This window comes from Mirounga angustirostris, unplaced genomic scaffold, assembly GCF_029215605.1.
Source record: "Mirounga angustirostris isolate CCGP_5_RB_7025 unplaced genomic scaffold, mMirAng1.0.hap1 SCAF_9, whole genome shotgun sequence".
Taxonomy (NCBI): Eukaryota; Metazoa; Chordata; class Mammalia; order Carnivora; family Phocidae; genus Mirounga; species Mirounga angustirostris.
The window spans coordinates 45,090,939-45,116,966 of record NW_026991717.1 but is presented as its reverse complement, the minus strand read 5'-3'; the positions used below and the strand labels follow the sequence as shown (position 1 = coordinate 45,116,966).

General features: G+C 43.1%; 1 protein-coding gene across 2 annotated transcripts in view; it reads right to left on the bottom strand.

Moving 5' to 3' along the window:
• Nucleotides 1–19,671: 19,671 nt before the first annotated feature.
• Nucleotides 19,672–26,028, bottom strand: part of ANXA2 (annexin A2) — a 44,424-nt gene continuing 38,067 nt past the window's right edge. For both annotated transcript variants that reach the window (XM_045899947.3, XM_064570373.1), the window contains exons 9-13: nucleotides 24,255–24,348; nucleotides 23,581–23,676; nucleotides 23,024–23,082; nucleotides 21,385–21,507; nucleotides 19,672–20,038 (exon numbers count right to left, since the gene is read on the bottom strand). In XM_045899947.3, coding sequence (XP_045755903.1) covers nucleotides 19,979–20,038; nucleotides 21,385–21,507; nucleotides 23,024–23,082; nucleotides 23,581–23,676; nucleotides 24,255–24,348 — 432 coding nt within the window. In that variant the 3' untranslated portion in view covers nucleotides 19,672–19,978. The remainder of the gene's footprint in view (nucleotides 20,039–21,384; nucleotides 21,508–23,023; nucleotides 23,083–23,580; nucleotides 23,677–24,254; nucleotides 24,349–26,028) is intronic.

The following is a 26,028-nucleotide window of genomic DNA, read 5'->3' as shown; positions in this document are numbered from 1 at the left end:
TAACACAGCACTTTCTCTGATGGTTCTATCTAGATTGGAGAATGGATTTGTTTGTTGTTTTCTTTTGTTGCTGTTGTTATTTTCAATCATATATCTAGACTCCAAATTCTTGGGAAGATAATCCATAAAAGACTAGTTTGGAAATGGAAATGGAAATGTTCCTAAAGTGTTTCTGAATTTGTGTTGTTTGGTCTGTTGTTAAAGACAGTAAAGGTTTTTAAACTCTTTTGCCCCCTTCTTGGAAATTGATGGAGGAATTGTAAAGCCCCTCCAGGTAAACAAAGTAGTTTAACTTATGCTCAGGGTTCACTTCCCAAGCTCTCAACACTCTTAAAAAAACCTCTTTTCATAAAGTTTGAAACAATATTTGTGACACTGAGCTTTATGCCACAAGACTAGCCAGAAATTGTAGCATGTAAATGTTTGAGGAGGCCGACGTAGATTTTTGAGCTGTGAGGTGTTTTGTTAGAGCGCTCTCTTGTGGTAAAATGCCATCAGCACGATTTCTGTTCCACACTTTTTTTTTAAGGGCACCTTCAGCAATCCACAGCAGCATAATTTTTTTTTTTTTTTTTTTTTAAGATTCTATTTATTTCTTTGACAGAGAGATAGAAAGAGAGCAGAGGCAGGCAGAGAGGCAGGCAGAGGGAGAGAGAGAAGCAGGCTCCCCACTAAGCAGGGAGCCCGACGTGGGGCTGAATCCCAGCAGCCTGGGACCATGACTTCAGCCGAAGGCAGACGCTTAACCAACTGAGCCACCCAGGCGTCCCCCACAGCAGCATAATTTTGACAAAGATAAGATGCAATGTAGGGTTGAACTTTCTAGTTTCTTGCTGGATTCTGGACCTTCCTCTTCCCCCAGAAAACTTTAAAGTGCATTCACTTAAGCAAACAGGAATGTATGAGAGTTCTTAAATTATAAGAACTCTTAAAATATACACACACAATTAAACAGAAATGCAAAGCAATGTTCCTTAGTAACTGGTGAACAGAGAAAAGTCTTCGTGAAATGACACCCATCCCAAATGTCCTTCAGCTGGCCATGGAAGGGATGGTTTCTTTCCCTAGAATCAACACTACTGTCAGATACTGACAGCATGAGGTTGATATAGCAGCTGCAGGCTAGGTGGATAATGTCACCCATCACTGCCTGAGATGTCTTAAAATGCTGCGATGTCAAATGCATGCATCTACAAGGAGAATATATCTCCAATACAGCAAGGGCCCAGCGGCCTCAGTATTTGAAGTACTTGAAGTGAGTGTGCCTTTTCTCTGATACCTCATCATATAAGGGTTTATAAGAATTCAAAGTGAGGAGAACAATAATGGAGTAATTATATTCAAGTATTTATGTAATTTGTTACAATGTAAAATATAAACTATTTCCATGGCTTCAGAATATCTCCTTAAAAGCTTCACTAAAAATAAGTATCTTGGGGTGCCTGAGTGGCTCAGTCGTTAAGCATCTGCCTTCGGCTCAGGTCACGATCCCAGGGTCCTGGGATCGAGCCCCGCATCAGGGTCCCTGTTTAGCGGGAAGCCTGCTTCTCCCTCTCCCACTCCCCCTGCTTGTGTTCTCGCTCTCGCTGTGTCTCTGTCAAATAAATAAATAAAACATTAAAAAAAAATAAGTATCTTTGTGATAAATCCCATCCTTAATCAGGAAACCTGGGTTTGAATGAAATGTGGCCCTCTGTTTGATATATCAAATTTCAGGCCTTGCAGAGACACTGGGGAATATACATTTCAAAGTTGTCATTTCACAGATTGAAAAAAAAAAAAATCCCAGTGAGGTGAAGGGATTTGCCCAAGGTCTCATGGTAAAAAAAAAAAAAAACAGTAAACCTGGAATTAGAAGGGGTCTCTCAGCAATAAGTAGCATGATCTGTCCTCCTTGGCTCCATCTTGCCAAAGAGCTTCCCAGCATCCAATTCCCTATCTTGGCCTGGAGTCCACCATCTGACTCAGTGGTCCCTGAATTGCTACTAAAACTTCTGTCTTGTTACTGAGTGGTCTGTCCTGGTTCTTTTCTCATACTGATAAATAAATAACAACCATACTCTAAGACAAAACTAAAACCACAACCAAACTCAATATAATGCTGAATACAAAACATCCTCCCTGGAAATTTCTGAAATTCCCATTCCATGTGGGTTCATGTACTAGGAGGCTTGTCAGCCAAACTTCTTATACAAAATGGAATTAGAGTATGTAAAGGAACTGATAATATGCCATTTTTTATTATAAATGCCAATGTCAGTATCCCTCCATGACTGACTTTATAGGTTATTAGGAAGTACCTTTTAGTAATTTATGAAAATAAAAGTCCACAGAATGATTCAGTAGAGGTAAAAGAACTAAGAAAGGTCTTTAATCAGTTGCCCTCAGCTGATACATTACATAGAGATGCATTTCTATACAGACCGGTTCTCTAGGTTTGATGGACTTGCACCAAGATCTGATGAGATGTGGTAGCAACAGAGATGCCCACAAGATGGCACTCTTCTTCATTTTTCAATTCATCACAAGCAAAATAATAAATGTATGTCTGATTTTCACACAATCTCTAAATAAACGGGATTGTGAAGTATGTAGCTAATTTCATATGCTATCATATTTAATGTTGTAACATACATCACAGTTATGAAAATCTGCTCCCCACTTCCCTGATGAGGCATGTGATGATGGAGAGCGTCTGTCTGGCTCTCCCCAAGACCTGGAAAAGGGTATTGATGGTGCTCTTAAAGAATGCCAAGCTTTAGAAAAAAGGCCGTATGTGTGCGTGCATGTGTGTGTGTGTACTCACACACATGCAGGTGTATGTATGTACTGCATAATTCTGTATTTTTCCTACGAGATGTTTGTTTCAAAAGTATGTTAATTAAATCCTATCCATCTTAAGAGTTTTCTATCTTCAAGGATAAAATAGAGGCTCTCCAACCACTGCCTCTTCCTCTACAAACTCCCCTCCCAAAGGGACTTTACTGTCTCTGACACGCAGACAGCAATTCCTCTCTTGTGCATTGAAATAACAAAGTCTTTGTAGTTATCTTCAGTAGGCAGCAGACAGCATCTGATTTGACAGAAAGACGGGTGAAAAGAAAACGGCATATGGAGGTTACAGGAAGACTTCAGTGACTAGGCCAGAGTTTTCAAAGCCTGCCTCCACAGCACTCTAGTTCCCCAAACTGGACAGAAATATTTTTCTAATAAAATATATGTTGGCTTTCCAACAAATGGTGCTAGGACAACTGAATGTCCATATACAAAAAAGATGAACCTGGACACAGACATTACACCTTGCACAAAACTTAACTCAGAATGGATCATAGGCCTAAATGTGAAATGGAAAAAATATAAAAACTTCTTGAAGAAAACATAAGAGAAAATCTACACGACCTTGGGTTTGGTAATGAGGTTTTAAATACAACATCAATAGCACAGTCTATAAAAGAAAAAATTGATAAGTTGGACTTTATTAAAATTAAAACTTCTGCTCTGTGAAAGACACTGTTAAGAAAATGAAAAAACAAGCCTGGAAGACTGGAAAAAAAATTAGAAGATGGACTGAAAGAAAATATTTGCAGTATATATATAAATACTGTAATATATCCAAAATATGAATGAACCCTAAAAGCCAACAATTAAAAAAAAAAAAAGGCAGAATAAAAAGCAGGCAAAGATCTGGACACCTCACCAAAGAAGATATACAGATGGCAAACATAGAAAATGTGCTCAATATCATTTGTCATTAGGGAACCGCAAGTAAAAACAAGATACTACTACACAACTATTACAATGACTATATCCAAAAAACTGACAACACCAAATGCTGGCAAAGATACAGAGCAACAGAAACATTCATTGCTGATGGGAATACAAAATGGTACAGCCATCTTAAAAGACGGTTTGGCTGTTTGCTACAAAATTAAACAAAGTCTCACCATATGACTCAGCAATTGTACTCCTAGGTATTTATCTAAATGAGCTGAAACTTATATTCCCACAAATATCTGCACGGATTGGAAGCAACCAACATGTCCTTTTTAACAGGTAGATGGATAAACTGTGGTTCATCCAGACAATGGAATACTACCCAGTGATAAAAAGAAACCGCCATCAAGACACGAAAAGACATGGGTAATTCTTAAATGCATATTGCTAAATGAAAGAAGTCAGCCTGAAAAAGCTACCTACTGTATGATTCCAATTATATGAAATTCTGGAAAGGCAAAACTATAAAACTAGTAAACAGATCAGTGGTTGCCAGGAGTTAGGAAGGTGAAGTTGAGTAGATGAAGTGCAGTGAATTCTGGGGGTGTTGAAACTCTTCTCTGTGTTACTGTAAACAAGATGAAAATTAGAAAAAAATTACTTAGGAGGACACAGGATCCCAGAATGGAATACAAAATGTGACAAACCAACTATATTAACTATCTTACAAATGTGTGAACCTCATTGAAGGGGGTGGAGGTAAATGGTACTGAATCAAGCAACTTGGGAAATAAGTAGAATCTATAACACCAAAGTAAAAAGGAACTGCACACAGCACTGTACTCCAGTTGGTAATGCCGTTTTCCTTGGAGATTTGGATAAAAAATTCTGATATTGCTAAGTGAATGAATGGTAAATGGCAGGAACCAGATTTCTCACTGTTGGAGTGATAATTTACAGATGAACAAAGGAAGGAAGTTAGAATGATCCATGTAACAATAAATTAGAGCTGGGGATACTAATATGAACTCATGTTTAGTTTAATGTACATACAGATGGTTACATATAGAAAAATATATAGATGTGTATATACACAAGTTAGTAGACACACATATATTTCCTTGCTCTTTCAGCTGAGAGGACCTAGAAGCAATGACATTCCAACAGCAACGAGCACACTTAATGTGCCTATCTTGGTTTCCAATACTAATTCTCCAGGGAAGGAAACCAGGGCTGCTTGGAGAAATGGCAGATTCAAGGACTGGAGCAGGAAATACACAAGATGATCCTGAAGCATCTTGTAGTGCCAGAGAGTAAGAAAGAGCTCCAAAAAATTCGAACTTGATGTATCACAGGGACACAGGAGCCAGCTGAAAGACCTCCCAGTAGCCACAGCTAAAACAATTTGAGCAATAAAATAAAGCTGTATTGGATTATAACCCAAAGTATGAAATAAATATCCATGAATCCATACTGACATAAATTAATGACTATATAATTATAGGAATAAATAAATAAGGAAAAGAGACGAATCCACTGTGACAAATTCCAAATTACTTGTGTAGATACTCTATCCTGAAAGAGGTGGCACGTAACTCCCAGCTCTTTAAGATAACAGCATGGAAACAGAAGAAAAGAATAACTTTACAGGGGAGAAACCTGACAAACACTACCTTAGCAAGATGATCAACATTAACATCAACAGTGATAAGTCATGTTGATAGGATGACCCTTGATATAAGATGATGAAAATAGCATTTTACCTCTGCAGTCTTCCTCCAAAAATATATTACCCAACCTAATCATGAGAAAAACATCAGACAAGTTCCAACTGAGTGACACTCTACAAAATCTCTGACAAGTAATCCTCAAAACTGTCAAGGTAACCAAAACCAAAAAAGTCTGAGAAACTGCCACAGGACTACTAAATGTAGTGTGATATCCTAGTTGGGAACCTGGAACAGAAGAAAGATGTAAGAGGAAATCTGAATAAGCTATGGGCCTTAGTTAATAATAATATATCAATGTTGGTTTCTTTATTATGACAAACACATCATTCTAATGTAAGTTATTCATAAAAAGAGAAACTGGGTATAGAGAATACAGGTACTCTATATTATTTCACAATAATTTTGTAAATCTACAACTATTCTAAAATCAAAAGTTTAAGTTTTTTAAAAAAGGTTGAGTCGTTTCCCAATTCACACACACACACACACACACAATTAATGGATAGACTTTTCTTCCATTTTTATTAAAATTCTACTGCAGAGGCAGTAGAGTGAGCTGATTACCAACAAAGGTATTAGAATAAGATATTTGGACTCTGTCTTTCACTAGCTGTACAACTTTGAGAAAGTTGCTTAACGTCTCTGAACCTCAGCTCTCTAAGTCAAATGGACTCATGATAGCCTACTTCTTAGGCATACCATAAAAATTAAATATCATAATCTATATCAAGCACTTAACACAGTGCCCGGCACAGAATAAGTTCAGGAAAATACTGTTTTTATTATAGCTACTGTGGATTAATTGACAAAACAAAGGTCCTGGTAGTAAACTGATTTACGTAAAAAAACAAAAACAAAACAAAAAACTTCAGAATGTACAAAATCTCTACATCAAGTCCTTTATTGTGGGTTAGAGAATAATCCTATCAAATACCAACATAAATTCCAGAAAAAAATAGCTACTTATTCCATGTTCAAGCAATATATTCTAACCAATAGAAAGCCTTTCTGGTGAGAGAGATTTGGGGGTTTCTTCTCTAATTTCCTCAATTTGGCTCATGGGCTCATACAAATGGTTTTTAGTCCCCAGCTCTGTGCACACACCCTGAAAAAGATGTCCTCTCTCCCTTCTCTTCACCTTGCCCTTTTGCCTTCTTTTGCTCTTCCTTTTCTTTTACTCCTTCACTCCCTTCTCTCTCCCCAAAACCCCTCCATAGCTCTCCTTCGATATACATGGAGCAAGTATCCTCTGCTCCATGTACAAGTCCAGAGAATGGAGAAAATGGAGAGGACTAAAAGGCAATCAAACTCTATATTCGGAAAAGGTTAACTCCCACTAGCAAACCTTCTTATATGTTATTGAGCTAACAGGGAAGTCCTCCACAGGCCTCCTTCTACAACCTAGCCTCAGTAAGAGCCAGCTCCAGGAAAGGAGGTGAGGACAGGTACAAAAAGGACCATCACTGTAGATATCACTTCCTATAAATACTCTACGTATACATTTTTGAGGCATGGAACCTGTACACATACGATTATAGAATTTTCAATCAAGAAAACTGCTCCTGGATTATGTAACACATGTAAGATGGATCATTATTCTGTGATGTCCCCAGTAGTGACTCAAAGGGACTTGGTCACAAGAACAAGCCTGAGAGGTACCTCTGAAAATTAAGATTCACCATGCTGGTTTAACATGTCCATGCAGAACAGAAAACACGCTCTGATGGCTTCCTGGCCTTTTCCATGTTTTCTGATCTTGTGGTACCAAACTCCCCAGAATCTAGGCAGCTTGATATTTCCTACAGCTTTTACCACCATTATTCAATTGCAGTCATTGTCACATGTTTCCAGAAAGTAAGCCCTTAACTCCTCTCCCTAAAGGAACTGGTCTGATCTTTGACAAAGGAGGCAAGAATACGCAATGGGAAAAAGACAGTCTCTTCAACAAAAGGTGTTGGGAAAACAGGACGGCAACATGCAAAAGAATGAAACTGGACCACTTTCTTACACCATACACAAAAATAAACTTAAAATGGAGGGGCACCTGGGTGGCTCAGTCGTTAAGCGTATGCCTTCGGCTCAGATCATGATCCCAGGGTCCTGGGATCGAGCCCCGCATCGGGCTCCCTGCTCCGCGGGAAGCCTGCTTCTCCCTCTCCCACTCCCCCTGCTTGTGTTCCCTCTCTCACTGTGTCTCTCTCTCTGTCAAATAAATAAAATCTTTAAAAAAAAAAAAAAACTTAAAATGGATTAAAGACCTAAATGTGAGACCTGAAACCATAAAAATCCTAGGAGAAAGCACAGGCAGTACTTTCTCTGATGATAGCCTTAGGAACATTTTTCTAGATGTCTCCTGAGGAAAGGGAAACAAAAGCAAAAATACACTACTGGGACTACATCAAAATTAAAAGCTCCTGCACAGCAAAAGAACAATCAACAAAACTAAAAGACTACTAAATGAGAGAAGGTATTTGCAAATGACGTATGTGATAAAGGGTTATTATCCAAAATATATAAAGAACTGCTACAATTCAACAAACACACACACACTCCAATCAAAAATGGGCAGAAGACATGAACAGACATTTTTCCAAAGAAGACATTCAGATGGCCAACAGACACATGAAAAAATGCTCACCATCACTCATTATCAGGGAAATACAAATTCAAACCAAAATGAGTTATCACCTCACACCTGTCAGAATGGCTAAAATGAAAAACACAAGAAAAAAGTGTTGGCAAGGATGTGGAGAAAGAGGAACCAAATTGCACTGCTGATGGGAATGCAAATTGGTACAACCACTATGGAAGACAGCATGGAGGTTCCTCAAAAATTTAAAAATAGCATTACTATATGATCCAGTAATTCCACTACCGGGTATTTACCCAAAGAATACAAAACACTAATTCAAAAAGATAAATGTACCCCTATGTTTACTGCAGCATTATTTACAACAGCCAAGATATGGAAGCAACCTAATCGTCCCTCCACAGATGGATAAAGAAGATGTGGTATATAAATACAATGGAATATTACTCAGCCATAAAAAAAAAAAAATGCACTCTTGCCCTTTGGAACAACACAGATGGATCCAGAGGGTATAATGGTATGTGAAATAAGTTAGTCAGAGGAAAGACAACTACCGTATGATTTCACTCATATTTCATTCAATTTAAGAAACAAAACAAAAGGACAAAGAAAAAAGAGACAAGCCAAAAAACAGACTCTTAACTCTCGAGAACAAACTGGTAGTTGCCAGAGGGGAGGTGGATGTGAAATGGGTAATACAGGTGAAGGAGATTTAGAGTACACTTATCTTGATGAGCAATGAGTAATGTATAGGATTGCTGAATCACTATATTGTACACCTTATACTAACGTGATACTGTACACTAACTCTACTGGAATTAAAATTAAAGAAAGAAAAACCAATCTGTGTTAGGTCATCAAGTTAAATGATTTTCACAACAGGAGAGACTGGCCATCACAAAACATTTCTTACTCAACATCAGCTAACATATATTCACCAACTTGATATGATCCAGAGTTGATGGAAGCATGAAGGAAAAAAAAAAAGTGGGGGAGGGATCCTGTCTCACTGCCAAGACTATGAATGATGTTAGCTATAAAATAAATTCAAGGACATCCATACTAAGATCCAAACACTGTACATTTCCTAGATGGGCTTGTAGAGTCAGGTCTTGTGATGTGTTTTCAGATAGGAAGGAATGAAGCAGGAGGCACATTCCAAGCTAACTGTATGACAAGAGAAAAGGCCAAGTTCTCATGGAGGCTAAATTCCCAAATGGAAACAGGCCACAGAAGGGGAACAAGCCACTTGGGACCCCTGAAACTACAGTCCACTGCCCCGTGCAAATACCATACAGTGGAAAGCCTCTCCTGGGTCTCTGAGAGACAAATCTCTAATAATATTGTACAGTATTATTTATAGATCGTCTACCTGATTATATTTGAAATTGATTTATTTGATTAAATACTTCCACTATACCAAGGACTATGCTAGGGACATTACCTGAATTATCTCATTTAATCATCACAACCCTATGAGGTAAATAGTATTATTCCCGGGGGAGCACAGTGGGGACCCATCGAGCACAGTGGGGAGACTCCCGGGAAGGAATTCAGCTTACGTGAACTCCCAGGCTCACAACGGGGTTCAAGGAAAAGAGAACCGTGCTGGGGATGAGCCAATCATCCTAACTGCCCCATGGCCTCCTCACCAGGGACTTGCTGCCTCCAGACACTGCGCAACCACGGGGCACCCTCACACCTGGATTCTTTTTTTTTTTTTTTTTTAAGATTTTTATTTATTTATTAGTCAGAGAGACAGAACACAAGCAGGGAGAGAGGCAGGCAGAGGGAGAAGCAGGCTTCCTGCTGAGCCGGGAGCCCGATGCGGGACTCGATCCCAGGACCCTGGGATCATGACCTGAGCCGAAGGCAGACGCTTAACGACTGAGCCACCCAGGCGCCCCCTTTTTTTTTTTTTTTAAGATTTTATTTATTTATTTGAGACAGAGAGAGAGAGCACATGAGAGGGGAGAGGGTCAGAGGCAGAAGCAGGCTCCCTGCCGAGCAAGGAGCCCGATGCGGGGCTCGATCCCAGGACCCCGGGATCATGACCTGAGCCGAAGGCAGCTGCTTAGCGACTGAGCCACCCAGGCGTCCCTCACACCTGGATTCTTAAAGGCGGCGGCGGGGGGGGGGGGGGGGTGATGTACTTTCTCTGAGGAGCCCTCGAAACCTGTGATATCTAAGCCAGAGTTCCATTATAAAATACACCAGAAGTATATTAACGACCCATCTCAACTGGCCCTTCCAGTTAAACGTCTTACTTCGATCTAGTTTGCGGTTAGGCTGCACGTTTTGTTACGCTCATACCTCATTCAAGACGCCCGGCCTGGCTTCCGACGGGCCGCAACGCAAGGGGCGGGAAAGACCCAGTGGGCGGCTGCGGCCCCGCGGCCCCGCTCCTGGGCCTCCCAGCCGGCTCCCCGGCCGCGGCACCCGCGCGCCTCGTGGCGCTCGACAGCCGCCCAGCTGGCCTCAGCCGACCGGAGCGTGCGCCTCTCGCTCACGATGGCGGCCGGCGGCGCGGACTCTGCGCACTGCGCGCTGCCCAACATGGCGTCTGGAGGACGGCGCCTGCGTGGCGGCTCGACGCTGCGTGAGGACAGCTCCGCGGGCACCGTACCCGGCTCCCCATCGGCCGTGGCTCGCGGGCGTACTTCCCTGAAGGGGCGCGTGAGACTTCCTCCTCGGAATGTCTTGATTGTTGCGTGGGTGTAAAACCCATTTCCCAAGGGAACGCTCAGCAGCCAGTGTGCAAAACCTGTGCTGGACGTCAGCTGTGGCCGGCTGATGACCAGGGCGGCCAGCTTACTGTCCTCTACCTTGCAAGTGCCCACGGTGTAGCCAAGCGCCAGCTGCTCGCCCCCCTGCACGTCACTGCCCTGCTGAATGTCTCACGGTGAACATCCAAGGCCTGCATGACCCACCTGCACAATAAGCGGATCCCGGTAGAAGACAGCCACGTGGCTGACTTAGCTCCCACTTTTAGGAAGCACTGGACTTCACTGACATGTCGGTGAAACGGGAGGCAGGATCCTGGTCCACTGTGAGGCTGGGATCTTCCGTTCAACTACCATCTGTGTGGCTTACCTCATGAAGATCTAGCCCAACTTTGGCTTCATGGGCCAGCAGCTCCTGCAGTTTGAATCTGAGATCCTGCCTTCCATGCCCACCCCACAGGCTCCCGCCAGCCAAGAGGAGGCAGCCAGCTCTTCATTTACAGCCCACTGGCAGATGCTGACACTGAGCCCTAATGTGCAGGGTTCCTACCGCACATTCCCTACTTAAGTGCTGGTGACAGTGTCCACCAACCAGATGGTCTCAGAGCTCCTAGGAGCCGCATGGCCATAGCGAGATCCTACTAAAACTGAGATGGGGGAAATAGCCCAACACAACGGTGATTTTGTTTTTTAAATTCATGGATATTTCATATCTGTGCAGTACTGAAGAGCTCACTCTCTCACGCTGCTCCAGTGGGATAGTGAGTGGTTACCAGGCTTGCAAAGGACTTCAGACAGCTCAGGGATAGGTTCTTGGGGTAAAAGGGAAGCACAACCTGTGCTGACTACTGCACTTTCAGACCCCCTGTCCTCTCAGGACTGCCCAGTCCTCATACCTCAAAGTTCGATTTTTTATTTCAAGTGTAAGGCAATAAAACCTGCAGCTATATGGGAGAAAGGGCTTGCTAGACCAGGCAGTTTCAAAGCCAATTCATTTCTGAGGAAACACAATTTCCACTTTTTTTTTTTTTTTTTTTTAACTTTGGCAGTCTTGGTACCCGTCTCTGTTGCTTCAGGGCATAAGCTGATCGCAGTCGAGTCAGCAAAGTAACCCTCTAGGGTTTGTAGGGACATGAGATATATGCTGATATGAACTCTCAGATGTTTTCCAGACTCCCTCTTGGGTCCAATGGAAGCAGTTGGTTCAAGTAGCAAAATGTTGACATTTCTGGGTTTCCTTTTCACTGTGTGTTCTTCCCTGAGTTTGGATTTTGATTATTATTCGTACTTTCTCATTGCACCTCTCCTCAAAGCAACTCCTGTGTCAGTTGAAAAGGGTTCTGCAGACCACAGACCAAAAATGACCCCTTTAAGTGGTGACAGAGGGTGCCAGGAGAAAAAAGAGTACCTATTGTCTGGGTGAGAGGCATTGAAACAGTCACTCCCCTAGCATGCTTTCCCTATATATGCTTGTCTCATCTCTCATGACACTTGTTTTCTTCCCTCCCCTGGGGATTGTCTTCAAGCTGTTGACTTCTGGGATTTACAGATTTTACAATGTGGTACTACTTCTTTTTTTGTCTATAGGTTAGTTCTCCAGGGGAAAAAAGCAATAATTTCCTAAAATCCATACTAATGTGAAGAAAATCAGTGTATTACTGGTTGTCGTTGTTTTTAGTGCAAAATAAAAAGAGTAAAAGGAAAAAAAACCCTCACATCCCACATCCCACATTCTCTTTAAAAGAAATGATAAATGGCTATAAAGTATGCTAAGAGATTAATTAGAACCACCCCTCCCAATTAATATGTTTACATGGAGGCAATGTCTTAATGCAAAGACTAATGTTAAGGGAGGAGTCTCTGGCAGAGCAGTAGGTGGAGGATGAGAGAAGAGAGGAAAAAGTAATTCTCTTATCTCTGAACTTGTGTAACTTGTTTTTGTGCCAAATAAACAAATTGTGTTACCATCTCTGAATTTATCATTGCTTGGCTGGTTATTTATAGTAAGGCAGAGCAAGCAAGGGACCATGGAATATGTTCTAAGTAGAGGCAAATAGTTAACTGTGACAATGGAAACAGACAATAGTGCTCAGATAAAGGGAATATCCCAATCCTGGGCAGAGCTCATCCTTCAAGGATGGCTGCCCCTGTTACGTGGACATTCATTAAGGAACTGAGCAAAGTAGGACTGGGATTGGAAGGAATGTTTCCAGGATATAGGGAGAAGGATCATGTAAACCCAGGGCTTAGGGTAGCTGGGAGATGAGGTGAGTTGACCAGGGCAGAAGACAAGTTATAACGATCTCAGCTCCTACCAGGCCAGGGTTATCGGAGCCAGGTACAGTGCTGGGGACAGAGCCTGAGCCCCAGGAATAGCTTACTCCTTCCCAGAGCAGTACGGAGGCCACCAGATTCCCAGGAGCTGCAGGAGACACATCTGGGTAAATATACCATGCTCAGGCCAGCATAGGTCTGAAACCAGGGATTAGCCAGGCCTGAATTTCCATGTGAGGTTTGGAGGCTGGGAACAAGACTGACACACCTTATCTGACTCTGTATTTATTAATATTAGAGGCCGGATAGTAACTACATGGAAACTTCATATTAAAAGAACTGGCAGTTATCCCACTGATAAGCTGAAAAGTTTTGATTCTACATTTTCCTTTTTTTTAAATCTATGCTCTGAAATCACTTTCTGGTTTTTTTTTTTTTTCTAGCAACCTGGAATATGATATCCAGAGCACATCCTTCATTTTTCTTCTCTTGTTTTATGACTCTAATAGGATCCTGTTTTCCGTACTGATTTACAAAATTAAACTAACTTAGGCTCTTCAAAGCACAAAGTTAGATCTAAATTATAGAGCTCTGAGGGGTCAGGAATGCCTCCTATGATTTATCTGGGATATATTATGTAGATCATAAAATGCCAGGAAAGAAAGAAGGAAGGGAGGGAGGGAAAAAGGGAGAAAGAGAGAGAGAGAGAGAGAGAAGTCAGAAATTAAACATGAAAAAGATTCCCTTCCAGCAATTCACCATGGGACCTGAGCTTTTCTGGTAACTGAGGAAAGATATGGATAAAATCAGGTCAAGGTTGGAAAAAAGATTTTAACATTGGGCAGGGCCTCATTCACTATGCGCCACACGCAGTCACGGAGACGTTCCCAGAGATAACCAATACTGTTGTGGGCGGTTTTTGATCCCCCATCAGAGCTTCAGACACTCTCATGCACTGTGTGGGAGCCAGACACCATCCCTATCACCTGAACACTGTCCCGCTCAGTCTCTGGAGAGCCAGCTGGCCCAGGGACCCAGAACCATCACCCAGAACAATCCAGGCCTACATCCTCTTGAACTAGACTTTGAAAAATCAAAAGCCACTTAACTCTTTCAGCAAAGAAAGCCTGACTTTCACTGCTTAAAGCCCAGCCCTCCCTCTTGAGGAGGAGGAAAAATTGCCTCTCTTTCTTTCCTGATGTGCTTACTGCTAAGGAAGGAAGAACTAATTCTCAAACAGGTCATCCTGCCAAAATGTTAACAATAATTGGTTGTGGTTGAAGTTGATTTTCTTCTTTATGCTTTTCTTTATTTTCCAGCTTTCTACAATTATTGTACATCAAAAACAAAAACAAAACAAAAATAACAAGAAAACACTACCACCACCATGACCCCCCCACCCCAAATAAATCCTGCTTTGAGGATTGCCTCTCCCAGAAATCTTCCAGATGTTTCATCCTGGGGGAGGATCAGCTACTATGGGCCCCCAAGCACATCACCTTGCCTTCCTCAATCTTAGCCCTTTCATTCTACATGGCCAGTGTTGCCTTGTTCTTCTTTAATCTCCAGTGTTTAGTTCAGTCACCAGAACATGGTAGGTATATCTGTTCACTAAATTAATAAGTCAATGAATGAGTCAGTGACTGAAGTACCATATTACCTGCTCAACTCTAGACTTTAAAAGTCTTTCTAGTCAAGGGCCATCTGGGTGGCTCAGTTGGTTAAGCATCCAACTCTTGGTTTCAGCTCAGGTCATGATCTTGGGGTCATGAGATTGAGCCCTGGATTGGGCTCCACACTCAGTGTGGAGTCTACTTGGGATTCTCTCTCTCCCTCTGCCCCTCCCCTGTTTGCTCATGCTTGCACGTGCTCTCTCTCTCTCTCTCTAAAAATAATAATAAATCTTTTAAAAAAATATGTCTAGTCATATATGAGTTCATATCTACTAGAACCAAGGTGATCGGAGCGCCTGGGTGGCTCAGTCGGTTAATTGTCTGCCTTCAGCTCAGGTCATGATCCCAGGATCCTGGGATCTAGTCCTGCACTGGGCTCCCTACTTAGCAGGGAGTCTCCTTCTCCCTCTCCTGCTCCTCCCGCTTGAGCTCTCTCTCTCTCTGTCAAATAAATAAAACCTTAAAAAAAAAAAAAAAAGAACCAAGGTGATCCATTAAGACCAAGTTGGTTCTCCCCAACTCAAGAATCCATGGTAAAATTTGAAATCTGGCAAACTCTCTGACATAAAAACCTAAAACTTATTAGAAACATTTCTCAATTCCTGATCCAAACTCCTTCCTAATTCTTAATTAATATTTAGAAATGTACTTACAAGTATAATAGCCTTGGGCTATAATGGATTATAGCTAGGAAACTTCCATTTGTCATCACCTATTGTTTAAAAATAACAGCCACCCCCACAGCCAGGTTCCGTTGACATACTACGCCTTTTCTGGTTTCTTTCTTTTTTTTTTTTTTTAATATTTTATTTATTTATTTGACAGAGAGAGACACAGCGAGAGAGGGAACACAAAGAGGAGAGTGGGAGAGGGAGAAGCAGGCTTCCCGCCGAGCAGGGAGCCCGATGCAGGGCTCGATCCCAGGATCCTGGGATCATGACCTGAGCCGAAGGCAGACGCTTAACGACTGAGCCACCCAGGTGCCCCTTCTTTTTTTTTTTTAAAAACATCTATTTACTTGGGAGACAGAGTGAGCGAGAGAGAAAGCACAGCGGGGGGTGGGGGGTGGGGAGAGGAGCAGAGGGAGAGGGAGCAGCAGATTCCCTGCTGAGGTGGGGCTCCATTCGGGGCTCCATCCCGGGACTCCAGGATCATGACCTGAGCCGAAGGCAGATGTTTAACTAACTAAGCCACCGAGGCACCCCTGGTTTATTTCTTCTTAATGGAAAGCAGGTTGTTCAACTGCAACAAGGAGGAGAAGGGGGAGGGCTGGTGATCATTTAGCTCATTTCTTCACTGTGATTTTAGGAGTCCAAGAAAGCCCTCTTGTACTCAACTGCCTCTCATCCCTGTAGTAGTCAAAACTTTCATTCCAAGATAAGGCTGACCCTATAAACTCACATCCAGGAAGGGGACGTGGGTTAACAGCCATACCAAAGCTTAAACAGCATCCCACTGACCCTGGAGGGAGAGGCCCTGCAGAGACCAGGAAGAGAAGTTTGGAGAACTTAAGTCCATCTTGACCAGTCCCATTTTTGCCCAGAGCTTGCCAAGCTCTTAGACTGGGTACAGACTATTTGAGGTTGGAATTGTTGGCTTTGGATTTCACCTAAATAAAGTGGCTTCTGGTTTACTCTCCCCTTGCGCTCTACTGTGGAGAACAAGACTGAGCAGCCTGATTAGGGACGCATAGCTGGGAACAGCACAAATGCAAAAGAAGACTTGCAAAGGAGGAAAGTGTGCTTTTCTGTTTTAGGAAACCTGCTGACGTAGGGAATGCTTCTGTTTTTCTGCAGAAATGCTGCCTTCAGTGGACAAAATTCAGCCACAATCAAGCTAATTGAATGCACAAATGTAATATTTTTCCAGGGCACCTCCAATTTAATGCTTGATGAAATCGTGTCTTTCGCATATATTTACAAAAGCTTTTCTTCATCCAGAAATGTCTGTTAAAATTGCTTATAGATGCTGAGATAGCAAATCACTCTTCTAATGTAATGAGATAAGTCATCTCTATAAACTTTGCTTGCTCAAATGTACTCGCATAAAAGAAATCAGGCTACAGGCTTTTTTCAATAAATAGAATGAACAACTAGAACTTGATGGCTATAGCATGTTCTGCCTCATTGCTAAGGGATGTTTAAAATTGCTCCCTCACTCTCTCGAAGCAGAGTTTTCATTTTGGTAGTTGATGGAAAAAGGAGGTCAAATAAACTGATGTGGATAAGAAGCCAAAGCCGTTTGTCAAAACGTGGGGAGAGACCGGAGATTGGAGTCATTTAAAGACTAAAAATTGATTTAAAAGCGTTCTGTCCTCAAATCATTTTTCTTGTTAAATGTAGCCACTTTGTGAGCCAGGTTTTCCCTGCTTTAGCTATCTTTACTAATAATTTACACTAGAGGAACTTCACATGCTGGGAAGATTTATATGCATGGTGTTTGTGTATAGCCAAGTAAAACAGACCCAAAGATCAAGAGTCCATGGAAAAATCGAGGCCTTCAGAAGTTTAGCCAACTGTTTCCAAGTAAAATGTGTCTTTAATCTGGCAGCCAACTCTGTGACAAAAGACCTAATAGGCCATCTCATACACGCCTAGGGTTACCATATAGGGCTGTCATACACATATGGCCACTCAGGCTGCACACTGCACAATTGAAAGGGAGATACCATTCACATAGGCTACAATGTTTAGGGTGCCATCTGGAGTTCTACAGTATGTCAGCCCTGCCCAGTCCCACCACATAGGTCAGGGGGGAATGAAATCATCCTCTTGTTCACAGTCATAGTTCAGTAAGTTTCCATGGCTACACTCCATGCATTGCCTTTAATTGCTCAAAGAATAAAATCAAAGTTCTTATTATCAGCTGACAAAATGTTAAAGCCTGCCTGGTGCCCTTTCCCTTCTCTTTACAAAGTAAAATTGTTTGGGAGACTATTCAAATCTCCAGATGGTTATTTATTTCAAGAAATGGTTTGGACAGCTTCACTGAGGGCAGACTGGAACCCAAAAGAATAGGAGACCAAAGTCTAAGTGCCGTCTCTGTCAGTTTTGGATAACGTGAGACAATCACTGCTCCATACGGGGAAGAAACAGCAGGCAGCATTTGGAACAGTTCTCCCAGAGACTTTCTGGGGCCAGTCTGCCTTTTGGACTTTCCCTCATGCCTGCTGGAGGGTCCAACCGGCCAGACCAGTGGCCAGGGTGCCCTAGGCATGGTGGGAGCAGGAGCCTCCCCACATTCTGGCTGTACAGCCTTGCCTTCTCCTACCACCTTCCCCTTTGCAGCCTGAAACACACTTTATGATGAGAAGCAACAAAGCCCAAATACTTCCTGATAGGAAACGTTACTCCAGACAGCCCCTGCCCAGCCCTATCAACTTTGAGTTCAATACCGTCATTTGGGGTTTTAACCCCATAAAGATCCTGCTTCTTATGCAGTTCCTTGAACTCTGCCCAAGCACAAAGAAAAGTCTTTCTTGGGATTTGAGCGTCAGTTCGAATATGTATAGGATACATTTGAGAAAATACTATTTTCACCTAGCATACTTTTTAAACAATAGCTTAGTGGAAATACGGGCACATCACGGGCCACTCAAGAGCCATGCTCCATTTGTGTTTCTATCCAAAGTTTGCCAAAGATCAAAATGGCAAATCATTCAGCCCACAGATACACTTTGGTCAACATAGTGTCACTTTAATTGTATTTGAATGCTTCAAGTGGGGCAGATGGTCTTCATTTCTCAAGCCCCACACCCCCAGCCCCCATTCTGTTCAACTAGCCATTTTACACACTTATTCCCATTACCTGCTTACTCCCTGCAGACAGTACTGAGTGTGCCCTTCTTCAGCCAGGTTCAGGAATGAGCAGTTAACACAGCATCCTCTGACCAGGAGGAAATACAGTAGAAGGGTTTGGGGAGAGTCATCAACTCCCTCTGCCTCTGGCCCTACACCCTGCTTAGGGGAAGGACGTGTGTAAGCAAGCCGTCCAGTGTCCTGGACTAGCAGCCTATGGACAGCATCTTTACATTATACACATCATGTCTATTGCAGTCTATCCACAAAAGGATGGACCAGAAACCAGGTAGTCCTAGAACAGCCCCTGGCTGGCTAGGAGGGGTGGGAAACATAATTCTTTCTGTATATAGTCTTGGTGCCTACAGCGCCAATAATGTGAATCACCTGTTCCATTATCAGAACCATAAAAACCTGGTGGAGAGCTTCCTCCCTGCTGTAAGAACTTCACCTTAGATTTTCGGACACAGCAAAAATGCTTCCTTCTCCTCTGGGTCATCTTCCTCAACCTTCCCAAAAGCAATCACTTTCTTCTCTGTGCCCCCAAATCCACTTTTGTTATACCTCCTTACAAGAATACTATAGCCTGACTCACTGACAGGTGTGTCCTTGAGGTTGGGGCAGAACGTTATTTATTTCTCTAAGTCTAATGGCTTATAGACATATTTGCAGTATTTGCTAGAGCCTACCATGCCATCCCACTCCTCTTCCCAATTGGAGGCCACCACTGACGCTGGTTTTCACCTAATTTACCTGTAAAAAGATAAGCAGATGGGAGTTTTCCCCTAGAGGTACTATCATCCCCTGGGCATGAAGAGCTGTACAAAAGGACTTTCTGGTATAATGGAAATGTTCTGTGCCTTTGCTGTCCAAAACACTGGCTGGTAACCACATGTGGATATCGAGCATTTGAAATGTGGAGAGTGTGACTGAGGAACTGAATTTTTAATTTTATTCATTTATATTAATTTAAATGTAAATAGCCACATCTGGATAGTGGCTATCATATCAGTCAGCTGAGTTCTAGAGCTTTACTCCTCCAGGGGACAGCTTTACCAGCTGAACAATACAGCCCTTATGCATGCATGTTTGATTTTTATTTATTTATTTATTTTTTGGCGCGTGTTTGATTTTTAAACAATTAAGTCAAAAGCAAGGTCGACAAAGTACTTGTTTATAAAGTAAAAATTCAGTTTATTAATCTGTTTATGACACAGCACACAAGAGGCAAAGTGTTTCACATCATAGATTTCACTTTCAACTCCTTGGAATGTTCATTTCTTTGGCTAAAAGGAGAGACTAGATAGACATGAGAGGCAGGCAATGCTTAGGCAACTGACATAAGGATGGGGAGGGTGATGCTAACGCTATCCTCATGGGGACAGGCACAAGGGGTCTGTTAGTCACAAGCTATTTTCTAGAACTGTTAGCTGGAAACAAAGAAGCACCACTGCTGGGTGCTCATCCATCGTGGGCCTCAGTCATCCCCACCACACAGGTACAGCAGCGCTTTCTGGTAGTCACCCTTCGTGTCTTGCTACAAATAGCCAAGGAGAAAAAAAGAAATTCAGCATGCGAAAAAAAGACCCCAACTCTGCAATAGCATAGAAGCAGGCTCAACGCACACAGAGAGCCTCCCCTAGCAGTAGCAAAGAGAAGGCTCTGTGGGACCTGCCCAGACACAAAGACCCAAGCCATCATCAGCAGGCCCTCAGGGAGTCTGGCCCAGGGGAGACCTTCGAGTGACATGACCACAAGGGCAGAGAGAAGGTGAGGTACTGGGGATCCACACAGCAAGGAATCAGACCCACACAAGCCGGCCTGCTCTTCCTGCAGTGAGGTCCCTCCTGCAAGCACCACCACTTTCTCGCCGGCCCTCATGCTTCCATAGAAGAGGAGGGCCTTTCCTGCCTCTCAATGTTGTTTCCAGGATTCTTAAGGTCATGCAGGAATAAGCTAGCAAAGTGTGGAAACATGTGCCCTAATAAACCCGGGCATACCAAACCCACCTCAAAATTCATCCTTGGTTAACCACTGACATGGCTTTGAAAATGTCAGGGTCTTTTAGAAGGGGGGGGCTGCAATGCCTGTCTGACATACCCAGCCGGGGGCCACTGTGAGCAGCACCCCCTTGCATACGAAGGCTGCATCTCTCCAAAACAGAGACTAAACTGATGGGAGAGATGGAAGTTCTGAGTAACTAAACACTGCCAGGCCTATTGTAGAGGACTTTCAAAAAATGGAAACAGTCGACCCTTAAACAGTACAGGGCTGAGGGGGACCAACCCCCGCCACCTCTGTTCCACCCTTACAAAAATCCACATATAACTTCTGATGCCCCAAAAACTTAACTATTGATAGCCTACTGTTGACCGGGAGCCATACCAGTAACATAGACAGTCGATTAACACATATGTTGTATGTTATGTGTATTATATACACAATAAATATACTTACAATAAAGTAAGTGGGATAAAAAAATATTAGTAAGAAAATCAGAAGGAAAATACACTTACAGTACTACATTGTATTTATCGAAAAAAATCAATAAATCAATCAGTGCCGTTCAAACCTGTGTTGTTCAAGGGTCAACCACTTAATAAAATGTAAAATTTAATTGATGTCAGCAAGTCTTGCAGGATCATTGTCATGAACACCAATTATCACTATAGAATAGCAGATGTGGGAAGTATAAAATCTTTGCCGGTCCCTCTAAGATTCTAGGACAAATCAAAATAGACCCATGGTCTCTGATGACTAGCAACTCTTCCCCAAGGAATTAGAAAACCACCACTTTTGTCATCATTCTGACAGGCCCCCGGCCCGGGGACCCAGGGCCTTCTGGATGGCCAGGGAGGGCCAGCACAGCACCACAGGGCTTACCTGGATGTAGTAGTACAGAGACTTGCTGTACTTCCTCTTGAATTCAGACCTAATTTTCAACATGTCCACTTCACTGCGAGAGACCATGATTCTAATCAGGACTTTATCACGAGTCCCCTTGCCCTGAAAGCCAAGTTGATGTTCCAAGTTACAATTCGCTGACAGTGTTAATCCAGTAAGTTTTCTTACACGTGGAACTCATCTGAGTTCTTGATGCTGCCCTTTAAGAAACTGCAAAGGTAATGGTGAACTACTCCTTTAAGAAAAAGGATCATATTGGGGCACCTGAGTGGCTCAGTTGGTTGGACATCTGAATCTGGATTTAGGCTGAGGTCATGATCTCAGGGTCATGAGACTGAGCCCCGCGTCAGGTTCTGTACTGGGCGTGGAGCCTGCTTGAGATTCTCTCTCCCTCTCCCTCTGCCCCTCCCTCACTCCCTCTCTAAAAAAATTAAAAAGAAAAAGTAAATTAAAAAAAAAGAAAAATGAGCACCTTGGAATTCCAAACATGCCAGGATGAAATCAACACAAAGCCCCACTATGCTCACGAAATATACTTGCATGAGCACCAAGTACGGCATGGCTCAGTTTAAGAAGTGTGTGGGTTTACACACGTAACAAACAGTTCCTGGCTCTCGGGGCTTAAAGAACACATGCCACCACGTGTTCACTGTGGCTCTGTGCCATTTTGAATGGTATAAACAGTAAAGACCACTGAGTTTACTTCCAGAGTCTCAGACCAGAGGCACCGAGGAACAGGTCCTATCTGACACAGAACCCGAGGGAGATGGGAGTGGACAAGAGGTGATCCAGGAAGAAGGGCCAGGAAGCCAGAAAGCACAAGGGACATTTGAGGCATAGAAAATGGGACAGGACTGTGGGAAGAGACAGTCCATTCAAGAGACAGTTACAGGGAGCGCCTGGGTGGCTCAGTCGGTTAAGCGACTGCATTCGGCTCAGGTCATGATCCTGGAGTCCCGGGATCGAGTCCCGCATCGGGCTCCCTGCTCGGCGGGGAGTCTGCTTCATCCTCTGACCCTATCCCCTCTCATGTGTTCTCTCTCTCTCATTCTCTCTCTCTCAAATAAATAAATAAAATCTTTAAAAAAAAAAAAAAGAGAGACAGTTACAGGGCTGCCTTCGGAGTCAGACAGACCCAAGTTCAAAGGTGGCTATGTACTGTCAGACGAGTTGAAGCTTTCTGAGCTCCAGTCTCCCGATCTATAAAGAAAATAACACAAGCCACATGGGCTTTTTGGTGATGATTTCAGATGAAGTAAGTAGCACCACGTCTACTGCACAGTGGTTGCTTGGTAATCTCTCCCTTCCTTGCCTGTCTTTACTTTGGGGTAATAGAAGGCAATCCCTGAGAAATCTAAGCAGGAATCAGACACGATTACCATCTGGTACTTTATTTTCTACCTGCACACAAACACATGTTCAAGTAGTTGGGGAGAGACAGAGAAGACTGACTTGTGGTCTTCTCGCCTGTCAAATACAACCACAGCTGACCAGCACACTCCTGCACCTGGATGGCGGGGGCCCTTCCACCATCCACTAGTCAAGGAGACTTGGTTTGGGGCACGAGAGATGAAAAGCCTAGTGTGCAAACATGGACCTCTCAGCTGAGTGCCCTTACCTTCATGGAGTCGTACAGCCGGTCAGCAAAATACAGGGGCTTGTTCTGAATGCACTGGACTGTGGAGAGAAGAAAAGGGGTCAGCTGCTCCTCTCCTCTCCAGTGAGGGGTGAGACCCCGACCCCAAGGCACAAACAAGATGATCTAACATAACAAGAATGGGCTGCAAAATGGGAAAAACTAAGGGAAAACTGGGGATCCTCTGAAACTCAGCTCCACTGTCATTTTAAACCAGGGGACACTAAGGGCTGCAGAAAAACCCAAGTGGATATGTGAGATTCCCCAACAGAGCCCTTTTTCTTGTCATCTTATTCTTTCTGGGCAATTCCTCACTCTACCAGCTTCAAGCCCTCCTCAGTTTCATATCTTAAATTTATACAGTGAAGATTATACAACTACCCAAATCAGGTAAATGAGCCACACATCCCAAACACATGTGAATGAAAAGGATTGCCACTTGTCACTTCCGCTGTGGCACAGTTTCCTGAAAGCTGAAAGGGATGGGCCAGGGGCGGGGGGGGGGGGGGGGGGCGCGGGGTGTTGCCACACTTGCTCACCCAGGTTCAGGAAAGCATTTTCCAGGTCTCCTTTGACCTCCTTCTTGATGCTCTCCAGCATGTCATAAGGGCTGTAGCTCTTGTACCTTTCAAATACTAAGGAAAAGCAAACAGTAATTACTATAACAGAGTCGCTAATCAAAGCTGTCAATGATCACTCACATGGTATGTACCATGGTAAAAATAACTAAACAACTGGGATGATCACAGCATCTTAGAGGATTAGGGGTTGCCATGGTGGACCAGAGCTGACATGGCACTGGTTGGCTTGAGACAGCTGTACCAGGCACCTGTCCTGAATGGCACAGCCTGGGCCACATACTTTGACCATCTTTAACTCTGAGTGGAACCTATTCTACTTGGAAGCAATGAGAAACAGTACATAGTGTCCAGGAAACTCCATTACTTCAACAAATATGGCAAGATAAAATGATCCTGGACAAGAAGGAGCAGCAAGCTAAAGCATCAAATGTGGAAAACATTTAGGAGAAAGAAGGATCCAAAACGGGAGAGAAGGGCAAATGGATCTGGTGATGGAAGATGGATGAGATTATGGGGTGCAAAGTAGAGAGTGAACTTTCTTCTGGCAGACCCATGCCCCAACACAGACAACCAACAAGCTGGGCTGAGAGGACCATCCCTAGGCTCAAAGACCTCTTCAGTACAGAACCCACCTTTCTGGAGGTGACACACACTCCGCTCAGTCATGATGCTGATCCACTTGGGCACATCAGTTCCTTTCCTCTTCACTCCAGCATCATAGAGATCCTACAAGTACAATCAGCCAAGAAAGTTGACTACACGATCCAAGGTAAGGTCATAAAAAAATGTCATGCAAAAAAAAACTCAAAACCCATACACTGAAAATTCCAAATAAGAAAGGATGATTGCACTAAAGACATGGGCAAAAATGTTGTATTTAAGTCAAAAGTCTTAAATAAGAGCAGTCTTCCTTAGGCACAAACACAGCATGAGACTAGATCGTGAGGTGTGTGCTGGACACATCTGCTTCCTTGAATGCCAAAGGAAGAACTAAGAGCTTCTATTCCTATACTGGAGGACAAGTAAATGTTCATTAGCGCATACAGCCCTCCTTCCTTTGGTACTTTTGTTAGCAAATAAGCTAATGGTTGTCTGCTGAAGACAGCTCAGATCAGGTGCCACACACACATTTCTTAGAGACTCAGGAAGTCTCCCTTTTAGTTTCTGGAAAATTTAGGGGCTACAGGTAATGCTAAGAATGGCAGGGAGGGAGGGAGGAAGACTTACACAAGGATAAGATACTCATTCAGTGACCACCCACTATCTAGGAGTTGTAAAACCTAACTTCTATTACTTTATTTAAAACCCTTCTCTACCTCCTGCTAAAGATGCTGTGTGAAACATACTGAATTTTATTTTATTTGTAAAAGATTTTATTTATTTACTGAGGGAAAGTGGGAAAGGGGAGAGGAGCATAAGGAGAGGGAGAGAGAGAATCTTAAGCAGATTCCATGCCAAGTGCGGAGCCTGACGTGTGGCTCGATCTCACGACCTGAGATCATGACCTGACCTGAAATCAAGAGTTGTATGCTTAACCAACTGAGCCACCCAGGTACCCCGAAACATACTGAATTTTAAAACTAAAATGAATTTAAATTAATTTTGTTCTGAAGCTCTCATAAAATGCTTTGAGATAGTTGTTGACCATCTGGGAAAGGCACGCAGTTCATAATGATCTGAATTAGCTTAACAAACAGTTCTTAGTGATTATGGGACTAGAACCAGCAAAAGTGCTGTTCAACCAGAAAAGAAGGGTCTCTGCTACTCTCCCCCTTTTCCCTCACCACAAAGGGCAATAAGCCTTCCTATTCCTGGCTTTGCCTCCACCATCTTCTTCCATTGTGCCATGTTGTTTACTGGTGTTTATTTGTATTAAATGCATAGCAGTGCACACAGCCTTATCACCCTGCAGAATCTGGTACTTTCACACAAGCAAAGCCTAAAGCGGAGAGTCTGCTTCTCCCTCTCCCTCTGCCACTCCCCCTGCTGGTGCACTCTCGCCCTCCCTCTCTCTCTGTCAAATAAATAATAAAATCTTAAAAAAAAAAAAAACACCGTGACTCCTGAGATTAGGTGATAACAAGCATTTGGCTTCCTCCTTGCTTTCTCTCTTGGATCACTCACTCTGGGGAAAGGCAGGTGCGAGGATGCTCAAGCAGGCCCAGGTGGAGAAATATAAGGTCTCCTGCCAACAGTCATGTGGCTGGGTGATCTTGAAAGTAGATCCGCCTAATGCTGTCAGGCTTTCAGACAATGCAGCCCTGGTCAATATTTTGGCCCAGCCTCATGGGAGTCCTGAGCTAAAACCCAGCTAAGCCATCCTCACAGAAACTGAGAGATGTTAAGTGTTGTTGTTTTAAGCCACTAAGTTTGGAGGTAAATTGTTAATACTGGATCGATAACCAT